Source organism: Schistocerca serialis, chromosome 1, assembly GCF_023864345.2.
Source record: "Schistocerca serialis cubense isolate TAMUIC-IGC-003099 chromosome 1, iqSchSeri2.2, whole genome shotgun sequence".
Classification (NCBI taxonomy): Eukaryota; Metazoa; Arthropoda; class Insecta; order Orthoptera; family Acrididae; genus Schistocerca; species Schistocerca serialis.
The window spans coordinates 1,057,087,768-1,057,109,766 of NC_064638.1; the positions used below are offsets into that span (position 1 = coordinate 1,057,087,768).

The 21,999-nt window shown below is 38.3% G+C and overlaps 1 protein-coding gene across 2 annotated transcripts in view; it reads left to right on the forward strand.

The window, feature by feature from the left end:
• Positions 1–21,999, forward strand: part of LOC126458917 (calcitonin gene-related peptide type 1 receptor-like) — a 260,388-nt gene that overhangs the window by 213,400 nt on the left and 24,989 nt on the right. For both annotated transcript variants that reach the window (XM_050095825.1, XM_050095826.1), the window contains one exon: positions 2,575–2,699. In XM_050095825.1, the coding sequence (XP_049951782.1) occupies positions 2,575–2,699 (125 nt within the window). The remainder of the gene's footprint in view (positions 1–2,574; positions 2,700–21,999) is intronic.

Below are 21,999 nucleotides of genomic sequence, written 5' to 3' on the forward strand. Positions count from 1 at the left end.
TAATAGAACAAATAATTGTTGATGCACTTCATAGTGAGCTGTCACTTTAGAACTGCAAAATAGGCTGAAAACATGATTTTGCTGAATAAATACATGTAATAACAGTATAGGTGATAAGCATAATCCATTATGAAACAGATTACTTGAAACACATTCTTTCAGGTTCATAAAGTATTTTGCATTATCCACACATTCGCTGTTGTGTTTCTCAAATTAATTATGGAAGACAAACCTACAGACCACAAATACAATGATGTGTTAGTAATTTTTTCCAAATCAGCTCCTGTTCTAAGGTGGAGATTATTAACTAACCTTTTGAAATCGAAGTTTCTGGCTTTGAATAAGGCCGACTAAGTATTGCTCCAGCTGTTCAGTGCTCTCAGAACCATGAATGAATGAATAATTTAATTTAGTTGCAGTTGAGCATCTGGAAGATGTCTTTGATGCACAGTGTCAAATCTGTGATATGAAGAAAATGAAATGTTCATGTGGCAGTTATTAGCCTTAAGACCCCATCTGGGGTTGTTTGGATGCCTAGTGCAACTTGTGCATCAGTGATGATGAAGTGATGATGGGGACAATACAACATCCAGTCCTCAAGCAGATAAATCCCTAAGCTTGCTGGGAATCAAACTCGGGCTCCCCTGCATGGCAGTAAGCCGTGCTGACCATTCAGCTATGGAGGCAGACATTTGGCTATAAAATAACTGTTTTTGGTACTGAGGGAACATTTTTTGGGGGAGGGGGTTAAAAAATCTGCTGTTAGGAGTTTTTAGAACCCTGTTGGTACCTCTGCTGGAGTAGATGATAAATTGCTCAGAGAGAAATTCAACAATATAGTGTTATGGAATTTCTTTACACGAGTTCAGCTTTATCTGAAACAAAAAAAGGCTGGCCAGCTGTATACTGAAAATGTAGCTCCTCAGAGACAACTATCCTTGTAGTACACATATAGTGCCAGACAAAAATGGTGAAGCTCCCAGAAGGTGAGGAGGAAATTAAGTGAAACTTCATGGGTTGAGAAGGTATGTGAAGTTATTTCAGTGACTGCAAAATTGAGTCAAACTCCAAAGAACTTGGCAGAAAGAGCTCACTTATCAGTATGAAGTTGCATCCCCTCTGATGTGCATGTGTGCACTGATTTGGTTGGGAAAGATCAATATAAAACTGTTGTATCCTCTCCTGGAGCAAGATGGCTCAGTGATATCCTAAATACTGGCATTAGGACGGAGCTGGCATCTGAGCTGATCCCACATGTTCTACTGAGGACAGATTTGGGGATATTGCTGGCCATGAAAGTACCTCAACATCATGTAGAGAGTTCATAGAGATATGTGCCCTGTGAGGGTAACAGGTTTGCTACGGAGCAACCACCTCAGATTTTTCTGCCATGAAATGACCTGGAATGGGATACACTCGGTCTTATGTGGTTGTATTAATAGCTGCTTGAGTAAATATGTATCAAAGCTGACATATAAGCTGTCAAAGAAGATTCAAAACAAGGTATTTACATCAAGAGGGGACCTGCAGAACATTTATTTCTGCTGAACTCAAGGAATTTGCATATGTCATAAGCGTCATCAAAGATTGTCATATTTTTCACTGTAGGGTGCTGTTATTGATACCAGTACATAAGGAAGAGTACAACTCAGCACGTTTCTTTCTCTTTGCATTGTGCATATACTTCTATGCATCACCAGATATAGCACCTGTCCTGATTGAAATTGTTACTGCACAATTTTAACTCACTGGCATTAGGCACAAACATCCTTCACTTGCATATGCTTTTTTTGTCATCAGTCTTGCAATTGGTTTGAGCTGTTCTCCATGTTTTTCATATCTTGTGCTAAACCTTTCCTCTTTATGTCCCTACTGCAGCAACCTACTGTATAATCTGTTTTTCAAACACTAGTTTTTGTTTACCCATTCTATTTATCGTTGTGAGTGTTTCTTCTAGTGCCAGGTTAACTGTTCCTTGATGCCACAGTTGATGTCACACTAACCTGTCTCTTCTTCTTGTAAGAATTTTTCCTAGATTTCTTTCCTGATCTACTCTTTCTAGTAGTCCTTCACTTCTTACGTTAATTATCCATTTAAATTTTAGCATTATTCATACATGAATCTCAGTGAAGATGGGTCTAGAAGTTTCTGCAATTGCATTCCATAACAGTAATGCCATCTTATCTTGTGCTTTATTTCCTATTCTGAATTTTTGTTTTCTTTTCTTTAAAATTTACTAAGTGGTACCACAGACAGTATACAAAGAGAAGTGGTTATATGAAGCTTAAATCGTAATGTTTTATGTTTAAAAATGCCACTTCTCATCAACAAAATGGTGACTCATAGGTTGGCTTCACCATTTTACTTTTATAAGTTGCCGGTTACTGTATCTCATAAGAAAATTATGTGCATTAAATTTCCTTCTGCGTACTCATCCACAAACTATCATATAGCCAACAATGTGAAGATGAAATTAATATTTGGTTGTGAGGGACTTTATGGATCTTATGCTTCTTTACAAATTTCTCACTATCCTGAAATATAAGATATCTGATTAACTCTTACTTTTTGCAGTTGCAGTTTGCTTACCCGTTTTAGCTTGGGCAATATCTAGGGCTGTAGTAGACGATACAGACTGCTGGGTGGTAGATTCAAATCTGCAGTGGATAAATGATGGACCCAGAATTGCCTTATTGTCAGTAAGTTGCATTTTATTTTATTTTATTACTTGTAGACATGCACCAAGATTAGTAGTTTAGTTCTCATATGCTACTGATTCTTGCTATTATTTTATTCATTGACCTGATGGTTTCCTTGAATTATAAAACCTATAGACAAAGTGATTTAAAATAATTCAGACATAATAACAGTAAATTATTACAACACTTTTAATTGTGTTTGATATAATAAGATGTCCTTGTTTTAGTTATCATTATACATGAGAGTTTCACCCCAAATATTACAATGAATTCATTGTAAAACAATGGTCATAAATCTTCAGTATAACAAATCCATTGTGCACTTTCTTGTTTTCATTATGTTTATATTTGAGAGTTTCACCCCAAATTTTACAATGAATTCATTGTAAAACAGTGGTCATAAACCTTCAGTATAACAAATCTGTTGCGCACTTTCTTCACTGATGATCTTATTGGAAGCACAAGCAGCTGCAATTATGGGAATCAAAACATCTTTCCTCAGTGTGAACATCTTCAAAGGGAATTGTTACCAGAATGAATTTTTAGCCTGCAGTTGTGTGTGCACTGCTTGAAACTTCCTGGCAGATTGATACTTTGTCAGACCTGGGCTTAAAGACAGAATCTTTTGTGGCCAAATGCTCAATGCGGTAAGAGCATTGCCTTGAAAGACAAAGTTTTATTATAACATACTAATCTGAAAACACATATGTCAATGTGTACAATTTACATAACAGTACTAATTCAGAAAGCGATACATATCAGGTGTGGCTATAAAATGACGTGACTGACAGTGTCACAGAGTAAGTAAGCATGCACCAAAGATAAAAGAGCAATAGCTGTGAAGTGTGAAACCTTTGCAGTCAAATGCAGCATCTCTAGTGTCTGTAGTCAAATCAGTATAGCTATGACCTTTATTTTTGTAAAAGCTCTTATTTTATTTTGCCAGAAAAAGGATAAGTGTAATAATAGAGCAACGAACTGTCATGAAGTTTTGCTGATACATGAAACTTGGAAAAATAGCTACTGAAACCTATCTTTGCTAAAAGAAGTGTATGTCAAGGACTGTTTATCACATACATGAGTTTCTGAGTGGTTGAAGCGATAAGAAAAGATGCCCAAGAAGATGCTGAAGGTGACTCACACCTGGAATGCCCTTTGAAACCAAAAACGAATGAAAATATCAAAAATTAGGTAATCTGATTTGATCTGACTGTCAGCTGGGTATTTGATTGACTGCTGAAACTGTTGGAACTGACAAAGAATGGATAAGACAAATTTTACATAATCAATTTAATATGAGAAAAGTGTGTGCATAACTGGTGCCAAAAATTTTTATGATCAAACGAAAAGCAACTCATGAAAATGTTTCTACTGACAGTTTCAATACCATTGAAACTGATCCTAATTTCTTGGAAAGAGTGATGTCTCTTGGTTTTTTAATTACGGTCTAACACTAAATGGTCATCCATACAATGGAAGGGCTGAGCTTTGCTACGAGCAAAAAAAGGCTAGAATGAGCAAATTGAGATTCAAAGTGCTGGTGATTGTGTTTTTTCAACATTCATCGAATTGCATATTGTCACTGGGTTTCTGAAGAACAAATTACTAATTGACATTACTACCTTGAGGTTTACGCTCAACTCTGTGAGAAAGTTAGGGGAAAAAAAGACCCAAACTCTGGAACAATAAGTCATGGGTTCTGCATCAAGACAATGCACCAGCCCCTACCACACTGTCTTTTAAGAGGTTTCCAGTGAAGTACAGCATCCCAGTGTTAAACCACCCATCTCATTCACCTGACCTAGCATCATGTGACTTTTATCTATTCCCCAAGGCCAAATCTCCATTAAAAGGAACAAGATTTCAGTATGTTGAAGCAATGAAAGAAAAAGCAGCACATGCCATCAAGGAGCTCATGGAGAAAAACTTCCAGTACTGTTTTCATCAATGGAAAATTCACATGGAGCATTATTGTAGGGGTAAAGGAGGAGTGTGTTGAGGGTGAAAATAATGAAATATATATGTTTTTGAAATTAAATATTCTACAGCAGTAGTCCTATTACCTTATAGCCACACCTCATACACAATCTACATTTAGGAGTCTTACAGCTGTATAGCACAGTGACTGACGGAAATGAGCAGATGTATCCAATTGTAGTTGCCAATATGTAAGACTCGTTAGACAGTGATAGGGAAGTGATAAATTGCTACTCACTACATAGAGGACACCTTCTCCATGTGGTGAGTCACAATCTATCCTTTCCATATTGTTAAACAATGGAAAATCAAGGATGAGTAATGACAATATTATGAAAAGGATAGGTTGCTATTCACCATATAGTGGAGATGTTGTTGAATCACACTGGCCCAGCACCACACAGCCTTCTGTTCCACCAATGCACCACGTTCTTTTTACTGTTCTCCTTTTTCACTTCCCCCTCCCTCCCACCTCACCTCCATGTAACCCTCCATCTACGCATATAGTCCGTGAGATGAGCAATTGGTATTGACAGTTCAGGCAGGCAAACGGCAATGTTGCCTAACATGGCGCCTGGTCTCTACTTCTAAGTGTTCTCTAGCAGCAGAAACAAAAGCATCGATAACATGTGTGAAATTGTTTACAGTTGCTACTTGTAATATATAATCTCAAAACACTGAAAAGAGCTATCTAGTATCTAATATGCTGAAATATCATAAAGTTATTTGTCAAACTTTGCAGTATAAATGAAAACTATTTTCTCAAATCATTGAACATACACAATTGTTGTTTCCATTGTTGAATATTGGCAATACTAATTAGTTCTACAATGAATGACACAATAATTTATCAGTATATTAAAAGTTATAATCTGATGGTGGTTCACACAATATGATGATAGGTCAATGGCATGCTCACTCCTTCCATTCTTGAGTGTATTGTAGTTATGCTAATGGAAAAACACCAGTCTCATTAGTATCAGAATCTGATTTAAAATTGTCTGCTTCAGCACTGCTTGAACCATCACAACACCTTCATTTTTGGCTGCCTCTGTGAGGACACTTGTAGTATTGTTCACAATTTTTGTCCATCTCTTGCTTGTCATGTGATTGATAGCTGCTACAAGATTTTCAACTTAAGAGATCATGAAATTTTCATTGTTTGCAGCAGCATAATTTTTTTCAGGAGCCCTTCAATGGCATTGAAGTGATAATGGTATGGAGGAAGCTGAACAGTTTCATGCCTGTGCCTTTTGGCAATTTCATGAATCACATATGTTGGAAATAGTGGTTTCTTTTGTGCCACAATTTTGAGTAATTTGCCCTGCTTTATATCTTCTCTGAACTCCACTTTTCATCATTTCAGCCACTGAATAATAACTTCTTATTTCATTGCCAAAGTTGGTATCCTATCATGAACAACAGAATGATAAGGGGCATTGTCCATGACAGTCACTGATAGACCTGTCAGATTTGTCATAAGCAATGTTTCGAACTGCTTTTCAAAAACCACATTGTTCTTCTCTTCATGATAGTCACTTTCTTTCTTGAACCAAAATATTAACAAGCAGTTTGGCACAAAACCGGCCGATGTACCTCTATGTAAAACAGTAATTCACCCTCCGTTTCCAACAGGCACTGCCATTGTTGCCCCAACATTCCATCACTTCAATCTCTGCTTAATGAACGGCCGTCATTAATGCATGTTTCATCTAGTCACACTATATTTTTGAATCTCGACCCCGATGATTCTGCATAGAAATGTGCTGCCATGTGAATACATCTGTCCTTTCCATAAATATTTTGCATCCACTAAACACTGACTAGCTGAAGCCTATGTCTTTCAGCACTGTATGGAAAATTAATTCACTCAAGAAGATTGCCTTTGTTAAGAGTCACAAGTAATTTAGATAGAGTGGGATGTTGGTTCCTCTTGTAATAGCCATGTGTATGATGATGAATAGGTCTTCCTGGAAATCATCCAAAGCTATCACTTGATTCTTCCTTGGCCGCTTCTTTCCTTGTGTGTGCAGCCTTCTTGTGCCACTCTCACTCCAGTCTATACTGTACTGTTCTTCCCTATTTTTACAGCAGTGTTCTTGCTTATTTTCAATGCTGCTGTAGTCCTTTTAACAACCTGAGCAGCAGGAAATAAAGCATCACCTCTTTCCTTTTTTCAAAGTAGTCCCTCACAGAACACATGCATTCATATGCTTGGCTGTGTAGCACACTTTCCTTCCTCTGTTTCATTTCACGTGTTGGGCTGGCACTAATTGTTGTGCTGGACATTATTTAAAAGAAAACAGAAGCAAATAAACACTAACAACAACAACAACAAAAATAAACCATGTACCGAACTATTAACACAAACGACAAAATGACAGTACTGGTTGCACATGAGACACTCTCTGATATGTTTTTTTTGCATGCATCAGGTTTATAGAGCAGCAGTGTGCCTCCTGCTACCTGCTCGAGTGCAGTCTGTTGTTGGCTGGCGACCTGCGATCGTTAGACAGTGGAACAACGCTACTGAGCTGTCAGTATCGAAGACTCATCTCCCAGACTGTAGCTACTGTAACCTCTCCCAACTACATCCCAGTATGCTTCCACAAGCAGCACTTCATAGTCCCCCATTCCTGCCCTGCTATCTCTACCCCTCCCCACCCCGGCTTCCTCCTTAAGCCCACCACCCAGATTGCTTCTCCCATCACGCGTTGTTGCTCGGTGTCTGGCCTTTGTGGTTAGACCATGAATGTTTGAGTTGTGTTTGTGTGAATATGCATGTCTGTGTGTGTTTCTTTGTCTATTTAAGAAGAAGACATTTTGGCCAAAAGCTTACTTGTTTAGCAGTCTTTTTGTTCTGCCTGTCTGCAGCTTTCAAAAAATGGTTCAAATGGCTGTAAGCACTATTGGACTTTTACTTAACATCTGAGGTCATCAGTCTTCTAGACTTAGAACTACTTAAACCTAACTAACCTAAGCACATCACACACATCCATGCCCGAGGCAGGATTCGAACCTGCAACCGTAGCAGCAGCACGATTCCGGACTGAAGCGCCTAGAATTGCTCAGCCACAGCGGCTGGCTTCTGCAGCTTTCATTTTGTTTTATTCCATCCTGGACTTTCCATTGTTTGATATTTCATGTTGAAATATCCATTTAATAGAGTAACTGCAGTAAAACACTAAATATGGCAATATAGATTTTCCAAAAGTTATTTCTCAGTTATTGCTCTTATGTGTTCAGGAAGACTTATAACATTTACTTTCCACGTGGAAAGTACCCTTCTGGCCCCAGGAAGTGTTGATGTGGAGCAAGCATAAGTTTTTACAGTTTTTTGTAATATGATAATGAATAATTCATTTTTTTCTATTCTGTTATCCTTATCTATTATAGTTATTGTAAAGAACATTACACTTGCCTTAATGTAGGTACATGGAAAGGACAGATACACAAGATATTAAAAAATAGTTTACATGTCTCCTAAATTTGCATCTCTTCATTATTCTAACGGCCTTTTTTTTTGGATTCTGATAGTGTTGATAGCCACATTTAAGTTTCCCCAAAATATAATGCCACACTTAAGAAATGAATGAAAGTAGCCATAATAAGCACTTTTTACTGTTTTGCCACAGCAACAGAAGTTCAATGCGCAGAACAGATGGCAGGTTTTGCTTACTATTTTGCAACCAAATAGTCTGTATGCTTGTTCCAATTGCAATTATTTGGTACCTGTAAGCCTAAAAGTTTAGCTTCTGTACTGTTACTGAATGAGTCACCATTGATAAAGAAATGGCATAAATATATGGGCTGGTGTTCTGAGAAATCTGAAATTTCATCGAGACCATTCTTTTACTGCTTATTATTAGTTGTTGGGATACTTGACATAGAAGACAGTCATGTTCTGGCAGACTAAAGATGCAGTTGCTCACTAAGCCAACAGTTGTTGACAGTACTTAGGTACAAGAAACAATTCACTGAAGTAATCACACTGTCATGAAAGTCATTTCACAATCCATCACTTGGGTGACCACTGAGTTCAATTCACAATCTATTCCCCTGATGACCTCTGACTTCCCTTCACAATCTATTGTCAGGCAACCACTGAAATCACTTCATAACCGATCATTCAGGCAACCCCTGAAATCATTAGGGTCCTGTATTTATGTTTTTATATTATTTATGTTTTTATATCAGCTGACATGTCCGCGTACTAGCAGCACTGCACTGTGGCCGGTGTTTTAAGCTCACAGCTTGATTGATTGTGCTGGCTGTGCCACCTGTTGGCCTGTGCTTCAAGTTCATGGTCTTTTGACTGCAGATGGCAATTGCCACACAGCTCTCTGTCATAGGCACTCCATTGGTGCTGTGTATGTGTGAGATTCCTTGAAAAGAAGGCCATAGTTGCCAGGAACAACTGACATCTTGCTGCAAGGCTGCACCCAAGGCACACTGGTTGGCATCAACCAGCATGATCCAGAGGCAGCAAACGCTAGCCACTAGGCCACGAGATGAGCTGCGGTCACTAGTATCTGTGTGAATGCCTTGGTACAGCTGAGGACAATAGGAGCTGAAGCACCACTGAGGGCATAGTTAAAGTCATAATGGTTTGGGACTGGATACCTCTTCGGAATGGTGTATGCATTAAGAGCATGATAGTTGCCTCATTGCCACAAGGGTGCATCCTTCTTTGACACAAGGTGGAGAGGAGAAGCCCAGCAGCTGTCCAAATGGTGAATGATGCCAATCTGAATCATAGTGTTGAATTCTGCCATATCAGGAGCAAGTCACACTGGTGCAAGGCATGTTGGTCTGCTGAAAACTGGGGAGCCTGAGTGTGCAGTGTGTGTGGTTAGAAACACAAGTCTGACCCTGTGTCTAAAGGAAATACTGACCAGACTTCCTGTCTAAGGTGAACAAACACTTTGGGCCAGTGCGGTAACCATGCACACTTACTTACTGCAGTGACATTTGGGTGGATCCACAGTGGTTGGCACCAGGAAGCTTTGTCACAAAACTTGCAGTGAAGCTTGGTCACCAAACTTGCAGTGGTACCAACATATAGTTGGTTGATCTTCAGCATAAAGACGTTCATAATGTGGTGATATGGAAACAACAGCTGGCCAGTCATGAAATGCAGACACTTGAGCTGTGAGTCTTCAGTCAGAGCTGAAAACAGCTGGAGTTCTTGGCTGGCTATGGTGGGTTTTGAGGCACTTCAATCCACTGAGCTGCCTTGCATTGTAGTCATGTTGGAGGTGGCACAGGTAATGGAAACATGAGCTTGGCCAGAACACAGAGTAGAAGTGAGGGACTCAAGCACCATATCAATGATGGCTGGTAGTTGTTGTATCTGCTGAAGTGTGTGGATGGCACATGCCTGGCAGTCAATTCCAAAAAAGCACATGGAGCAGCTCATCTGGAACTGTGCTGATGTCAACTGTGCTGCAGAGGTGGTGCTGGAGTTGTGATAGAGTTGTGTTACCAGTGTCACCACTCATAAGCAGCTGACATATGCTCTCAGCTGGGTACATAGTGAGATGATGTGTGAGCTCCCTATTGAGGTGCTGGTATGGCTCAGAGAGTGGTGGTGCAGCAATGATGTTGGCGACCTCAGCGGCATAGCTTGCCAAGCTGACTGAAAACATGTACATACTTTGTATACTGTGATCTTAAGCCACTTCAATGGAAACTGACATTGACCTGCACAGTCCAGAGCGTTGGATGTGTAGGCCAGAAAGGTGGTAGTCAAACAGTGACCCAGGAAACTGTAGGATGCGGCTCACCACAGATGATGATGAAGCAGCAGTGTCGCCAGACGCAGCACAATTGGCGGAAAACAGCCTCATCGGAGTTAATCATAATGTATCACAAACACAGCACAATTGGTCTGTGTTAGCCAGAGACACAACTTTGGGATAGTTCACATGGGTGTAGGAAAGGCATGTTGTGGCACACAAAATATGCAGTTGCTCAGTAAGTCACATTTTTGACAACACTTAGATACAAGAAGCAAGACACTGCAATGATCACACTGTCACAAAATAAGTCACTTCACAATATGTTGCTCGTGTGACCACTGTATTCACTTCACCATCTGTCACTCAGGCAGTCACTGAGTTCACTTCACAATCCATAACTATTGGCAACCACTGTAATCACTTTACAACCCGTCACTCTGCTGACCACTGAAATCATTAGGGTCCTGGATTTATGTTTTTATGCAGGCAGGTGCACTTGCATCCTAGCAGCACTGTACTATGGCCAGTACTGTAAGCTCACATCTTGACTGACTGTGCTTGCAGTGTCTCCTATTGACCTGCATTGTGAGATCATGATCTGGCAATTGCAGATCTATGCCCAGTCATTAAATTATCATGTGACAGTGTTTCCTCATTGCTGAAATTATTCCTTACTTTCCCATTTTTAAATAACTGTAGTGTCATTGGCAAATATGACATTTTATTAGTGTCTGTATTTGAAATCAGATCATTAATTTGTAGGCAGAAGAGTCAGGTCATACGACATTTAACTGCCTGTCTGTACAAGGCATGAGTCTCCTGTGAATTGGTCAGTTGAATGTTTCTTCTGTAAATGCCATCATCACCCTGCACAAGTTTTTGAAGTTCAGCGAGTGATCACCTCACAGAGTTATCGCTGATATATGAGTCAAATTTGTTGGGATTGGTATCATACAACTGGAAATGGGTGTATACAACCTGATATACTGCCACAAATGGTATGTGTCACTCTGTGGAAGGAGTGTAGGAGGTGTTGGGATCATCTTCACAATGCACCACAGAAACTAGTAAGTACTCAAAGTCAGTATATACAACAAAGGGGCATTGTTCCTGGTGATGGGCATTCTTAACATTAAGAATTTTTTATCCTCAGTGGGCGTTTTCACATGTACCATTAAGGCATACCATATTTCATTAAATTACATTCTGATAAGTACTCTGTGACTGTTTTAAGGTTTCTGTTAGTGTGCTTGGTGCTTATAGCTTGTTTAGAATGTCTTGGGAAGGAGTTGATGTTGAGTATGCCTCAAATGTCATACTGTTCATTCTTTGACTGCAAAATCTTGCTGTCCACCATATCAAAGGATCCTGACAGATCAAGAAATATTCATGTTTACTGTCTATCAGGCTTGGTATACATTTAAGACATTCATAGATGGCAGTAACTGTTGACCTTTTATTTTTGAATCTGTGTTGTTCATTATGCATGATTTTACTTTGGTTGACAAGTTGCACAAGTTTATGGCTTATAATTTTCTGAAATATTTTAGAAAGGCAAGAGGAAGTTGTAGTGCATATTTGGTTATTTATATTATCCATCCCACATTTTTGTAAATTGGAAGTACCTTGAAGGTTCAGTATTTTAGGAAAAATACCTGCTTGGAGAGAGCCATTGTGTATGTGTGTCATTGGTACATTTAAGTTTAAAGCACTCTTCTTTAAGAGAGTTGCACCATCAGTATTGGCAGAGTTTGTGTTTGATACATCATCTTTTGTGAGGGTGCTGATGTATATTGATCTACTATGAGAAATAATCAGAAGTCAGCTTGATTTTTAGATGACATTACTGGAACATGTTAGATCAAAGTGCCTCGGGAACCTGTTCAATGTAGTCTTGTTTGTTTACATTTCAAGCAATTCTAGTACACACTGAAATCTCTTTGTCATAACATTACAACACACTGCTAGATGAACCAAAATAAAATGGCACAGACCATTGATAAAGTGGAGTATCATGCAGTAATTCATTTTCTGCAGGGAACAACACTGCAATAGTTCATGCTTAGTTGGAAGGAAGAGTGCAACAACAAAGCACCATCATGTGACTCAGTGGTTAGATGATTCAAATGCTTTCAGTGTGGTCAGACAAGACTGTATAATGAAGAATGAAGTGGCACACCATCTCTCTGTGAAAACGTAGAAATGCAATAGAAGTAGAGGCTCTGGTGCTTGAAGACCAGTGTATCACACTCAAGCCAATAGTGGAAAAAGTGAAAACCAGCTATGGAGCACTTCTCAGCATCTTACATAACATTTCAAACATGACAAAAGTCACCAACACCTGGGTGCTGCAAATGCTCACATCAATGTCAGAAGCCTGCCGAACTGAGGCAGTGACAGAAATGTTGCAGGGTGTCAGACCTGTGCAGATGATTTCCTTAGCTGCCCAATCACCATGGACAATTGCTTGGCATATCAGTATGATCCCGAGACTATGGAGCTAAAGCAAAGAAGGTGGAGACCAAGTCATCATTGGGCAAGGCAATACAGAGTGTTTTTTTTTTGGGACTGTTGTGGTGTGATGTTACTAGATTATGCTTGTATGGGGGAAAGGAACATACTAACCAATTCTCCAGATGATATTACACTAATCTGTCAGGCTGAAGTGTCACAGGAAGCTGTCTAACATAGAGATTTTACTTCACCATGATGCTCCAGCTCATTCAGCATAGGTAATGGTCACACATACTGCCTTTTGGGGCTTTTGAATTTTGCTTCACCCTCCATATTCCCCTGAAATGCCACCTGGTGACTTCTTCCTCTTTCTTAGGGTGAAGAAACCAATGCATGGCAGACATTTCCTAATTGACAATGAGGTGATGCTGAGTTTTAATATTTCCTGAATGACAAAATGTGGACTTCTTCAAGGAAGGTATCTGCCAGGTCATCCGTTATTTGGGAAATGTGTCTCATAGAAGCGTGAATATGCAGAGAAAGTCTAGCACAATCATCAGGTTTTATGGCCACACCTTGATTGGTATATACTGTTATAAAAGTTATTAAATTGTTTGTTACTTGTAAGGAATTTGATATACAATAATGATGGAAGCTGAAGAAATGAATTAAAATTTACACTAAGGCCAGGACTTGAACTCAGTTCTCCTTGGTTACTAGGCAAGAATAACAGCCATTTCATCACCACAACACTGTAGCTAACATCATGAAGCATTTGAAAGGAAATTAACAGAATTTCTGAATGGCAACTCTTTCTACTCATTAGGTGAATTTTTGGATATAAGAAGAGAGAGGGTAATTCCCCCCCCCAAAAAAAAAAAAAAAAAATTTCATGTAATATTTTGTGTAATGTAATATCTTGTATAGACACCTTTTATTAACCTGACACGTTCCACATCATTACAAAATGGTATTCATGATCTATGGAGTAAGTACTAATCTAATCTAATCATTGCATGGACTAGCCAAGTCAAATACCCTCTCCAACACAAACCCTAATTCAAATCTTCAGCTTATTTTCCCCTTCTCAGATCATCACTTGTTGTATTTTTATCTTATTGTGATAATCTTTAAACCGTACATAAAACTCAGTCATCAGCTACCCAGAATTTTTTTAAACTTTACTTTACCAGTTCTGACAAATTAATCTACCATCTTCAGAAGCTTGATACAGGCTTAAATCATTGGTACGGTAATGCCAAATAAGGATCAAATGATATAGATGCCATTCATTAAAAATCAATAAACAGTGTCTTGTCACAGAAAATAAATGATCTATGCAGTGAATAGTATTTTTTGCAATGTAACACTGTTTATTATTTCTTTAACAAAGGACATCTTTATCATTCAATCCTTACTTGATGATGGCTTACCTATGAGTTTAGCCTGTATCAAACTTCTAAAGATGACAAATTAATCTGTTGATAGAGCTAAAGTGGGAAAAAAGGAAGAAAGAAAGAAAGAAATGTGCTGCTGATGACTGAATTTTACTTGTGGTTAAAAGACTCCACACCACAGGTACTGAACAACAGCTCTGCTCAAAATATTGTGATAGTGTTCTATTTTTCAACAACATTCTGTTTTCTAGAAGTTCTTTTTTATAGTGTTTCACATGGCCTATGTGTTATTTGTTGAGTTATATATCTGTGGCTTGATACAAAAACATCCAGTGTAAAAAAAATCTTATTGGTGGGAAATGACCATTGAAATTTAAAGAAAAGTTTCAGTGCTGTTAATACTGTTGATACTTTACTCTGCAGTTTCATATTTGGAACTAATAAATATTATTGTAAATGCTACTATTTTTGCTATCTAAAAGTTCAGTAGTGCTTTTCTTAATTAGAATTTTTCTGACACTAGTTGTTTTGTTGTTAAATTAGTTTCTGTAATTTTTATCTATTAGCTGTTTTTAAGACATATATTAATGATGACATACACAAATTTTTGGTGTTTTAGCAATATGGTAAAACTGGGTACTTGTATTATTACAATTTGTGAATGTTTTTCATTTCACTCTTATCCTTGTATGTTGATACAAAGAAACAGTATAAGATAATGCAGTATGTTACAATTAAAAGCCATTCTCCATGTGGAATCATTACCGTATGCATCAGTCAATATTAAAGCAAGGCAAAACAGTTTTTTAAAACTCAAATAAAATATAATTTATACATTGTATCATGATTAATCATCACTTTCATCTGGGAAGTACTACACAGTCTCCTGGATAGCCTGGTAAAATGCCTTGCTGCTTGGAATGTGGATGTCCAAGATATAAACATAATACTGATGAAGAAGTTAACTGAAATTAAGAAAATCACTCTGTTCAAATTTTATATATTTATCGGTTGTTTCCTAGTAACTAATCTGATTAAATTGGCCCAATCACAAGGTGTATCAGTAATTGCAGTTTCTTTTTTTGTTTTTGTTTTTTCAACAGCAACATGAATAGAGTCAACCTCCATGTGAGTGTGAGCAGGTTCAAGAAAATAACTATTAATAATCTCTGAATTAGTGCTAAATGTTTTTCTTGATGAAATGTATTCATGAGCATGGCTGTCAACTTAATATTCCTACACAGGCTATTGTGGGAGTCACTAAACATGTTGATCTCAACAAAATTTACTGTTCTATCAGTCAAAAATGTGGAAGATACTTCACCAGTCTGTACATGGTTATTGTTGCATGAAGTACTCCCATGTTTATGATAAACTATGTGATCAAAAGTATCTGGACACCTGGCTGAAAATGACTTACAAGTTCATGGCACTCTCCATAGGTAATGCTGGAATTCAGTATGGTGGTGGCCCACCCTTAGCCTTGATGACAGCTTCCACTCTCGCAGGCATACATACATCAGGTGCTGGAAGGTTCCTTGGGGAATGGCAGCCCATTCTTCATGGAGTGCTGCACTGAGGAGAGGTATTGATGTCAGTCAGTGAGGCCTGGCACGAAGTCGACGATCCAAAACATCCCAAAGGTGTTCTATAGGATTGAGGTCAGGACTCTGTGCATGCCAGTCCATTAGAGGGATTTTATTGTCATGTAACCACTCCGCCACAGGCCATGCATTATGAACAGGTGCATGATCGTGTTGAAAGATGGAATTGCCATCCCCGATTTGCTCTTCAACAGAGGGAAGCAAGAAGGTGCTTCAAATATCAATGTAGGCCTGTGCTGTGACAGTGCCATGCAAAACAACAAGGGGTGCAAGCCCCCTCCATGAAAAACATGACCACACCACCACTTCTAAATTTTACTGTAGGCACTACACATGCTGGCAGATTATGTTCACCGGGCATTCGCCATACCCACACCCCGCCATCCGATTGCCACATTGTGTCACTCCACACAAGGTTTTTCCACTGTTCAATTGTCCTATGTTTACGCTCCTTACACCAAGCGAGGCATCATTTAGCATTTACTGGCTTGATGTGTGGCTTATGAGTAGCTGCTTGACCATGAAATCCAAGTTTTCTCACCTCCCACCTAACTGTCATAGTACTTGCAGTGGATCCTGATGCATTTTGGAATTCCTGTGTGATGGTCTGGATAGATGTCTGCCTATTACACATTATGACCAACTTGAATTGTCGGCGGTCTCTGTCAGTCAACAGATGAGGTTGGCCTGTACGTGTCCCTTCATGTTACCACTTCATTATCACATCAGAAACAGTGGACCTAGGGATGTTTAGCAGTGTGAAAATCTCACATACGGATGTAAGACACAAGTGACACTCGATCGCCTGACCACGTTCGAAGTCCATTCTGCTCTCTCAGGATTTCTAATGATTACTGAGGTTGCTAATATGGAGTACCTGGCAGTAGGTGGCAGCACAAAGCACCTAATATGAAAAACATATGTTTTTGGGGGTGTCTGGATAATTTTGATCACATAGTGTATGAAATTGATTTTGCACAAGCCATCTTCCATCATTTTCATTAAAGTTAGACTTTGCATATTGTTCTGCATAAAACTATGTAACTTCCATAGCTGATTACACAACATATCTCAAAATCATCAAAAACAGACATTGGTTGTTCTCACATTGAGCCACAGATATGTATTTATTGTTAAGCAGTCTTTTTGCTTTTGTTATTATTTTTTAAATATTTTGATGTATTTTCTAAAATACATGAAAATATGGTCTGGAATAATTCAGCTCACATGGTTTGTGTATTAGTCACTTCATCTGGCATGAACCTATTATTCCACTTGTGATTCAACTGTTCATTCTGGCTATCAATGGAAATGCAGTTTGAAAGTGGTGGATTAATACATCAATAAAAGCTATGAATGTTTCATTCTGATCTTTAAGTTTGAAAACGTTTGTCAATTCTTCTTTGCTTAGTAAGCTGGTAAATTAGATTGTAGTTCATGAGGAAATGTTATTCTTAATACTGCTTTTTACTTTTATGCTTAGTGTTTGAGCGAGGTGGTCATTTAAAATCAGCATTGAATATTTTTAATGATGTCTTGTGTAAATTCTTCTTGACTGGCAACTGTTTCACAAGTGGCCATTACCAGGGTACCAACATTTACTTCTGCTTTTAAATTTCAATTTGTTCCAAGGTTCACTTTCAACAACAGAGTCAGCATTAAAGCACCAAAAATTATTACTTCAGGTTTCATGTGATTTACTTCGTTCAGCATTGCTTCTGGTTTATTCAAGAAAAGATCAAAATTCCCAGATCATGATCAATAAAGGGCAGCAATAATTCAGTCAAGCTTCACTAGTTCTTTTTAACACTCCCTTGAGTTAAATACAATCCATATTCACAATTATGAAAATTGCTACCTCATCCTGCTTTCTATTAATTCTGTGTTTGTGGCTAGAAAAAATGAAAATATGTTCTTGAATTGTTTCTGGTTTAGCTATACAAAATGAAAATTTTTATTTTCATGAATTGAATTGTTTCTGTGTTATGTTAGTACTTTTGTCTGATGTCTCTACATTTTATTTGGCTGTGGATGGAAGGAGGCTGTTGAGGATGGGTACGAACATGACTATCATGCCAATGGTGTAAGATGTGTCACCATGTAAATGCACCGATTGGTGGTTTTCCAAATGTAACTGTACATTTCATGCATTTTCCCTTGATGTAGTGGGACTGCTTTCTCCATCAAATGGTCAATGTTATTTATTGAACATGATAGATTGTTTCAGCTGCTAGCCATACATGGTGCAAATCAACAACATGCTCCATAATGTCAGTGTGAAACCACCACTGCACCCTCCACACACTGGCTCCTATCATATGTTACAAAGAGGTGCACAGCCATTGGACATCTTGGTGAATGGCAAGACAACTACCATTTCCCTCAACAGAGTCAAACCTGCATATGTATTCCAAGAGGCATCACCATCTGAAACCCCACAGAGCTTGCAACCCAGAAACAAATACTGCAGCCACTGCAAATACCCGATGCAGAACAACCACTTGTGGAGGCAACCCAAACTGGATAATGTTTTCATTTCTCTGCTCATTTCCTTTACACTGATGCTCTACTTCTGCCGAGAGGGCTGATATAGCATCTGAGGCGAGTTTTGTCATGTGCTAGTGCAGAATTAAGTGTTCACCTAGTGGTGGTGGTGTAGCTCCAATTGAAGCAGTGCCTGTAAGGGTTCCACAGCCCCTTATGTAAAGATAAAGTAGTTTTGCCTTGCACAAGTTGAGGCAGGCTAGAAATCAACAGTCAAGTGCCACCTCCACAAGAGAGATACAGCATTTGTCAGTCAGTGGAGTGCAGGCAGTGTGCAGGGAAGGACTTGCTACGAGAGCTCTAAGTGAGCAGGACATGATGTAATGATGGAAAGACACCCATAATACATATTTTCAAGTGAGCATGTCCCCAATGCCATAGGTTGACCCTCAGCAATTTACCATTCATGACAAAAGAATTTATTTTTAAGTGTTTTTATTAAGTATATGCACTGTACTGTGATTACACGTTTCGCATAAACTGCACTGGCCACCTATTATTGCTGAGGATTGTGGTGTTATGTGCTAATCAATGCAATAGCATGCAAAGATGTCAAAGTGCAATCTGTGATAAGTATAACAATCATTACATTGTGAGGCAAAGGGAGTAACTGCCACAAATTTGTGTAAAATCAAAAATCAAGAATATAACACTTAATTACAGCAGCACACCATAGTGATTGTTATTGCAATAGAATCTCACTGATTATGTTAATTCATTTTCCAGTATACAAAACAATGATACAAAAAAACTCCCACAGCTGTATTTGCCAATCAGCCTCTCATCTTTAGGACACATTCAATCCAACTCATTTATTAGGCTCCTACTCAGTGTTTAATAACATTCAGCCCATCAGGAATGTTTCATGTTGTCAAGCAGTTCCATGCCCAGCTGCCAGGCATGCTGTGTTTTTGCATGTTTTATGCTTAATCTACGTTCTCCTTTTATTTCTTGTTTTTGTGAATTTATCATGTCATGTTTTCTTCTTGCTGATTAACTATTACTGTGTTACTACGGGTTAACTAGTCCCTCTGAGAACCAACTGTGTTTTCTGCAAGGGATCAATGCATTAAAGCAGGGGTTCTCAATAAAATTTTCTCAAGGACCCCCTCATCGAACATGATTGTTACCTTGTCATATCACAGTATCAGGTACATAAAAAAGCCAAATTAAGAATATTTTTATAAGTTTTCTATTTTTGGTACTTAGAAAAAAATTGACATATTCATTATTGAAAAAATATTGAGCTTAAAATTTTTTCAGTTATCCATCATTGTTATTGTTAAATTTTTGATTACTGCTCAAAATATTTGTCTTCAAATCTGGGTGTTTAGTATAACAAAGTCCTTAAAAAAATAAAAATTGAGTATGAACTGAAAATGACAGGAAAAAATTAAAACAGAATATTGAAAATGTAAGCAACATGGTCTGTGAAAGCACTGGAAATAAATTAACAATGGACAAGTGTCGTCTGAAATGTGAGTTTCTGTGTAAATTGACTGTCAGTTGTCAGCTGCAAAGAGGCAGCAGGCATAATCTAACGGCATAGAGCAGAACTATTTGCATCTATCTAATTCTAGCTTTGTGCTAGAATGTGCCAGTGTCAGTTGGCTCAAGGAAGATGCTAGATGCAGAAGTTAGTGTTCGCTAAAGCTTTGCTCATGCGGGAAGCAGCCAAAACTAAAAATCTGTTATAATAGGAAATATATTTAATAGCATCTTGCAAACCCCTCTGGCATAGCTCGCGGACACCTGGGGGTCCATGGACCACCTGTTGGGAACCACTGCATTAAAGTATAGCATCTCTCTCCTATCAATTAGCAAGGGAGGTGGTAGAATGGTAGAAGACACCTGTCACCCTCCCCCCCTCCCCCACCCCCAACACCACATCCACCAATAAAGCTCTTATACCTCCAGAGGAGTTTTTGGTTGCTACTTCTGGTTATGAACAAAAGTTGGTCAGCCAAAGTTGAGACAAAACCAAGAAGATAATCATTTCACTGTGCAATGATTTATAATGTTTGGTACACAGATGAAGAAGATTGTTAAAAATATGCACAATTAACCAACAGCTTCCCAATGAAAAATGCATTTATTGTGATTGGTGGCTTTACTGACATTGGCAATCAATGTAAGAGTTTTAGAGAAATATTATAGATATTCTTGATAGTTTATTGAAATTAATTCATAAAGTGAACTTATTAGTTTAATCAGTATCTCTTAGACATGACACACAAGACCTGTGTAAAAAAAGTTGGAACAACAAATCAGTTCACACAACAATTGTGTTTAAGACAAGTTGATCTGTAACTTCAAAAATTAAACAACTGAGAAGAAAAAAATTCACAGTCCATAGTTTTCACGTAAACACTTGAGAAAATATCTGAATTTGCTACAGGCTTGTCTCTCTTTAGATGTATCAAACCTAGGAAAACCACTAAATTCGGTAATACTAATGAACAGATGAGCAAAAAATGACTGTCCAAAGGTAGAAGGAACAGAACCAGATAAGATTAAACAAGCAAACATGGACAGAATTTTTAAAAAATGGGAAAGAAACCCACATGTGTTGTGCTACATTTGACATCAACAAATAAAGTAATGTGGCAGATACTAATGAATAGATTGTTTAAAATAAAGAAGTGATAGAACATGAGAGTGTACAAACAACAATTGACCAGTACACAAGCATAAATCAGAAAAAAAGCAATATTACTAAGGAGCCAAATTAAAAACTAAAAATATGCCATTTTTTAAATGTGATAAATAGCAATTAAGCTGCAGACATATCCAGTCTAAAAACAGTTACTATCATATGCACGTCCTTGTGTTATAAGACTGATGAAAGTAATGTTCTACTAACTGGTGAACTAAAGGATATCTCACTATAGTGCAGTAATTTACTTGTCTAGGCATAATTTTTACAGTGATACAGGATTTGTCACAAGAGTACAAGGGGGAAAACCATAATCATATGTACATATACATCTTGTGGATGCTGTTGAAAGTTCTTTTCTGAATGCTGATAGAAGAAATCTCTTCCTCAGGAGATGTTGCAGTACAGCCTCACATCTCCCGGAATGTCACAAATCTGCAATTTTAATGCTGATGTAGCATCATTGATGAACATTGGGAGTTCTTCATCATCTTATTGTGCTCAGGAAATTGTGGAAAGTCAGTAGGGCTTATAATACTACTGGCACACAAAAGACAGTCAGCCACAATATTATCAATACCTGAAATTCCCTTGATGTCAGTAGCAAATCACACTGTAAATTCAACATTGTCATATTGGCAAGGAGAGCAGTTGATGCTGTTCTGCTTAAATGCATAGCTCAACAGCTAACAGTCAGTGAAGGTTGTGATTACTCATTCCTCAGTCTGTGGCTGAAAGTATTTAATGGCTTCATATATGACCAGGAACTTATGGTCATAGGTGCTCCACTTTCTCTGAGAGTCTTCTGACCATTGTTGTAGCGCCTCACCAATAGCTGTCTGGCTTGGAGCCACTACTGATGTTAGTGGTGTATTGAGCTTGGGACATGCAAGAAGCACTGCATCAGCCATGCTCTGTTTCACAGAC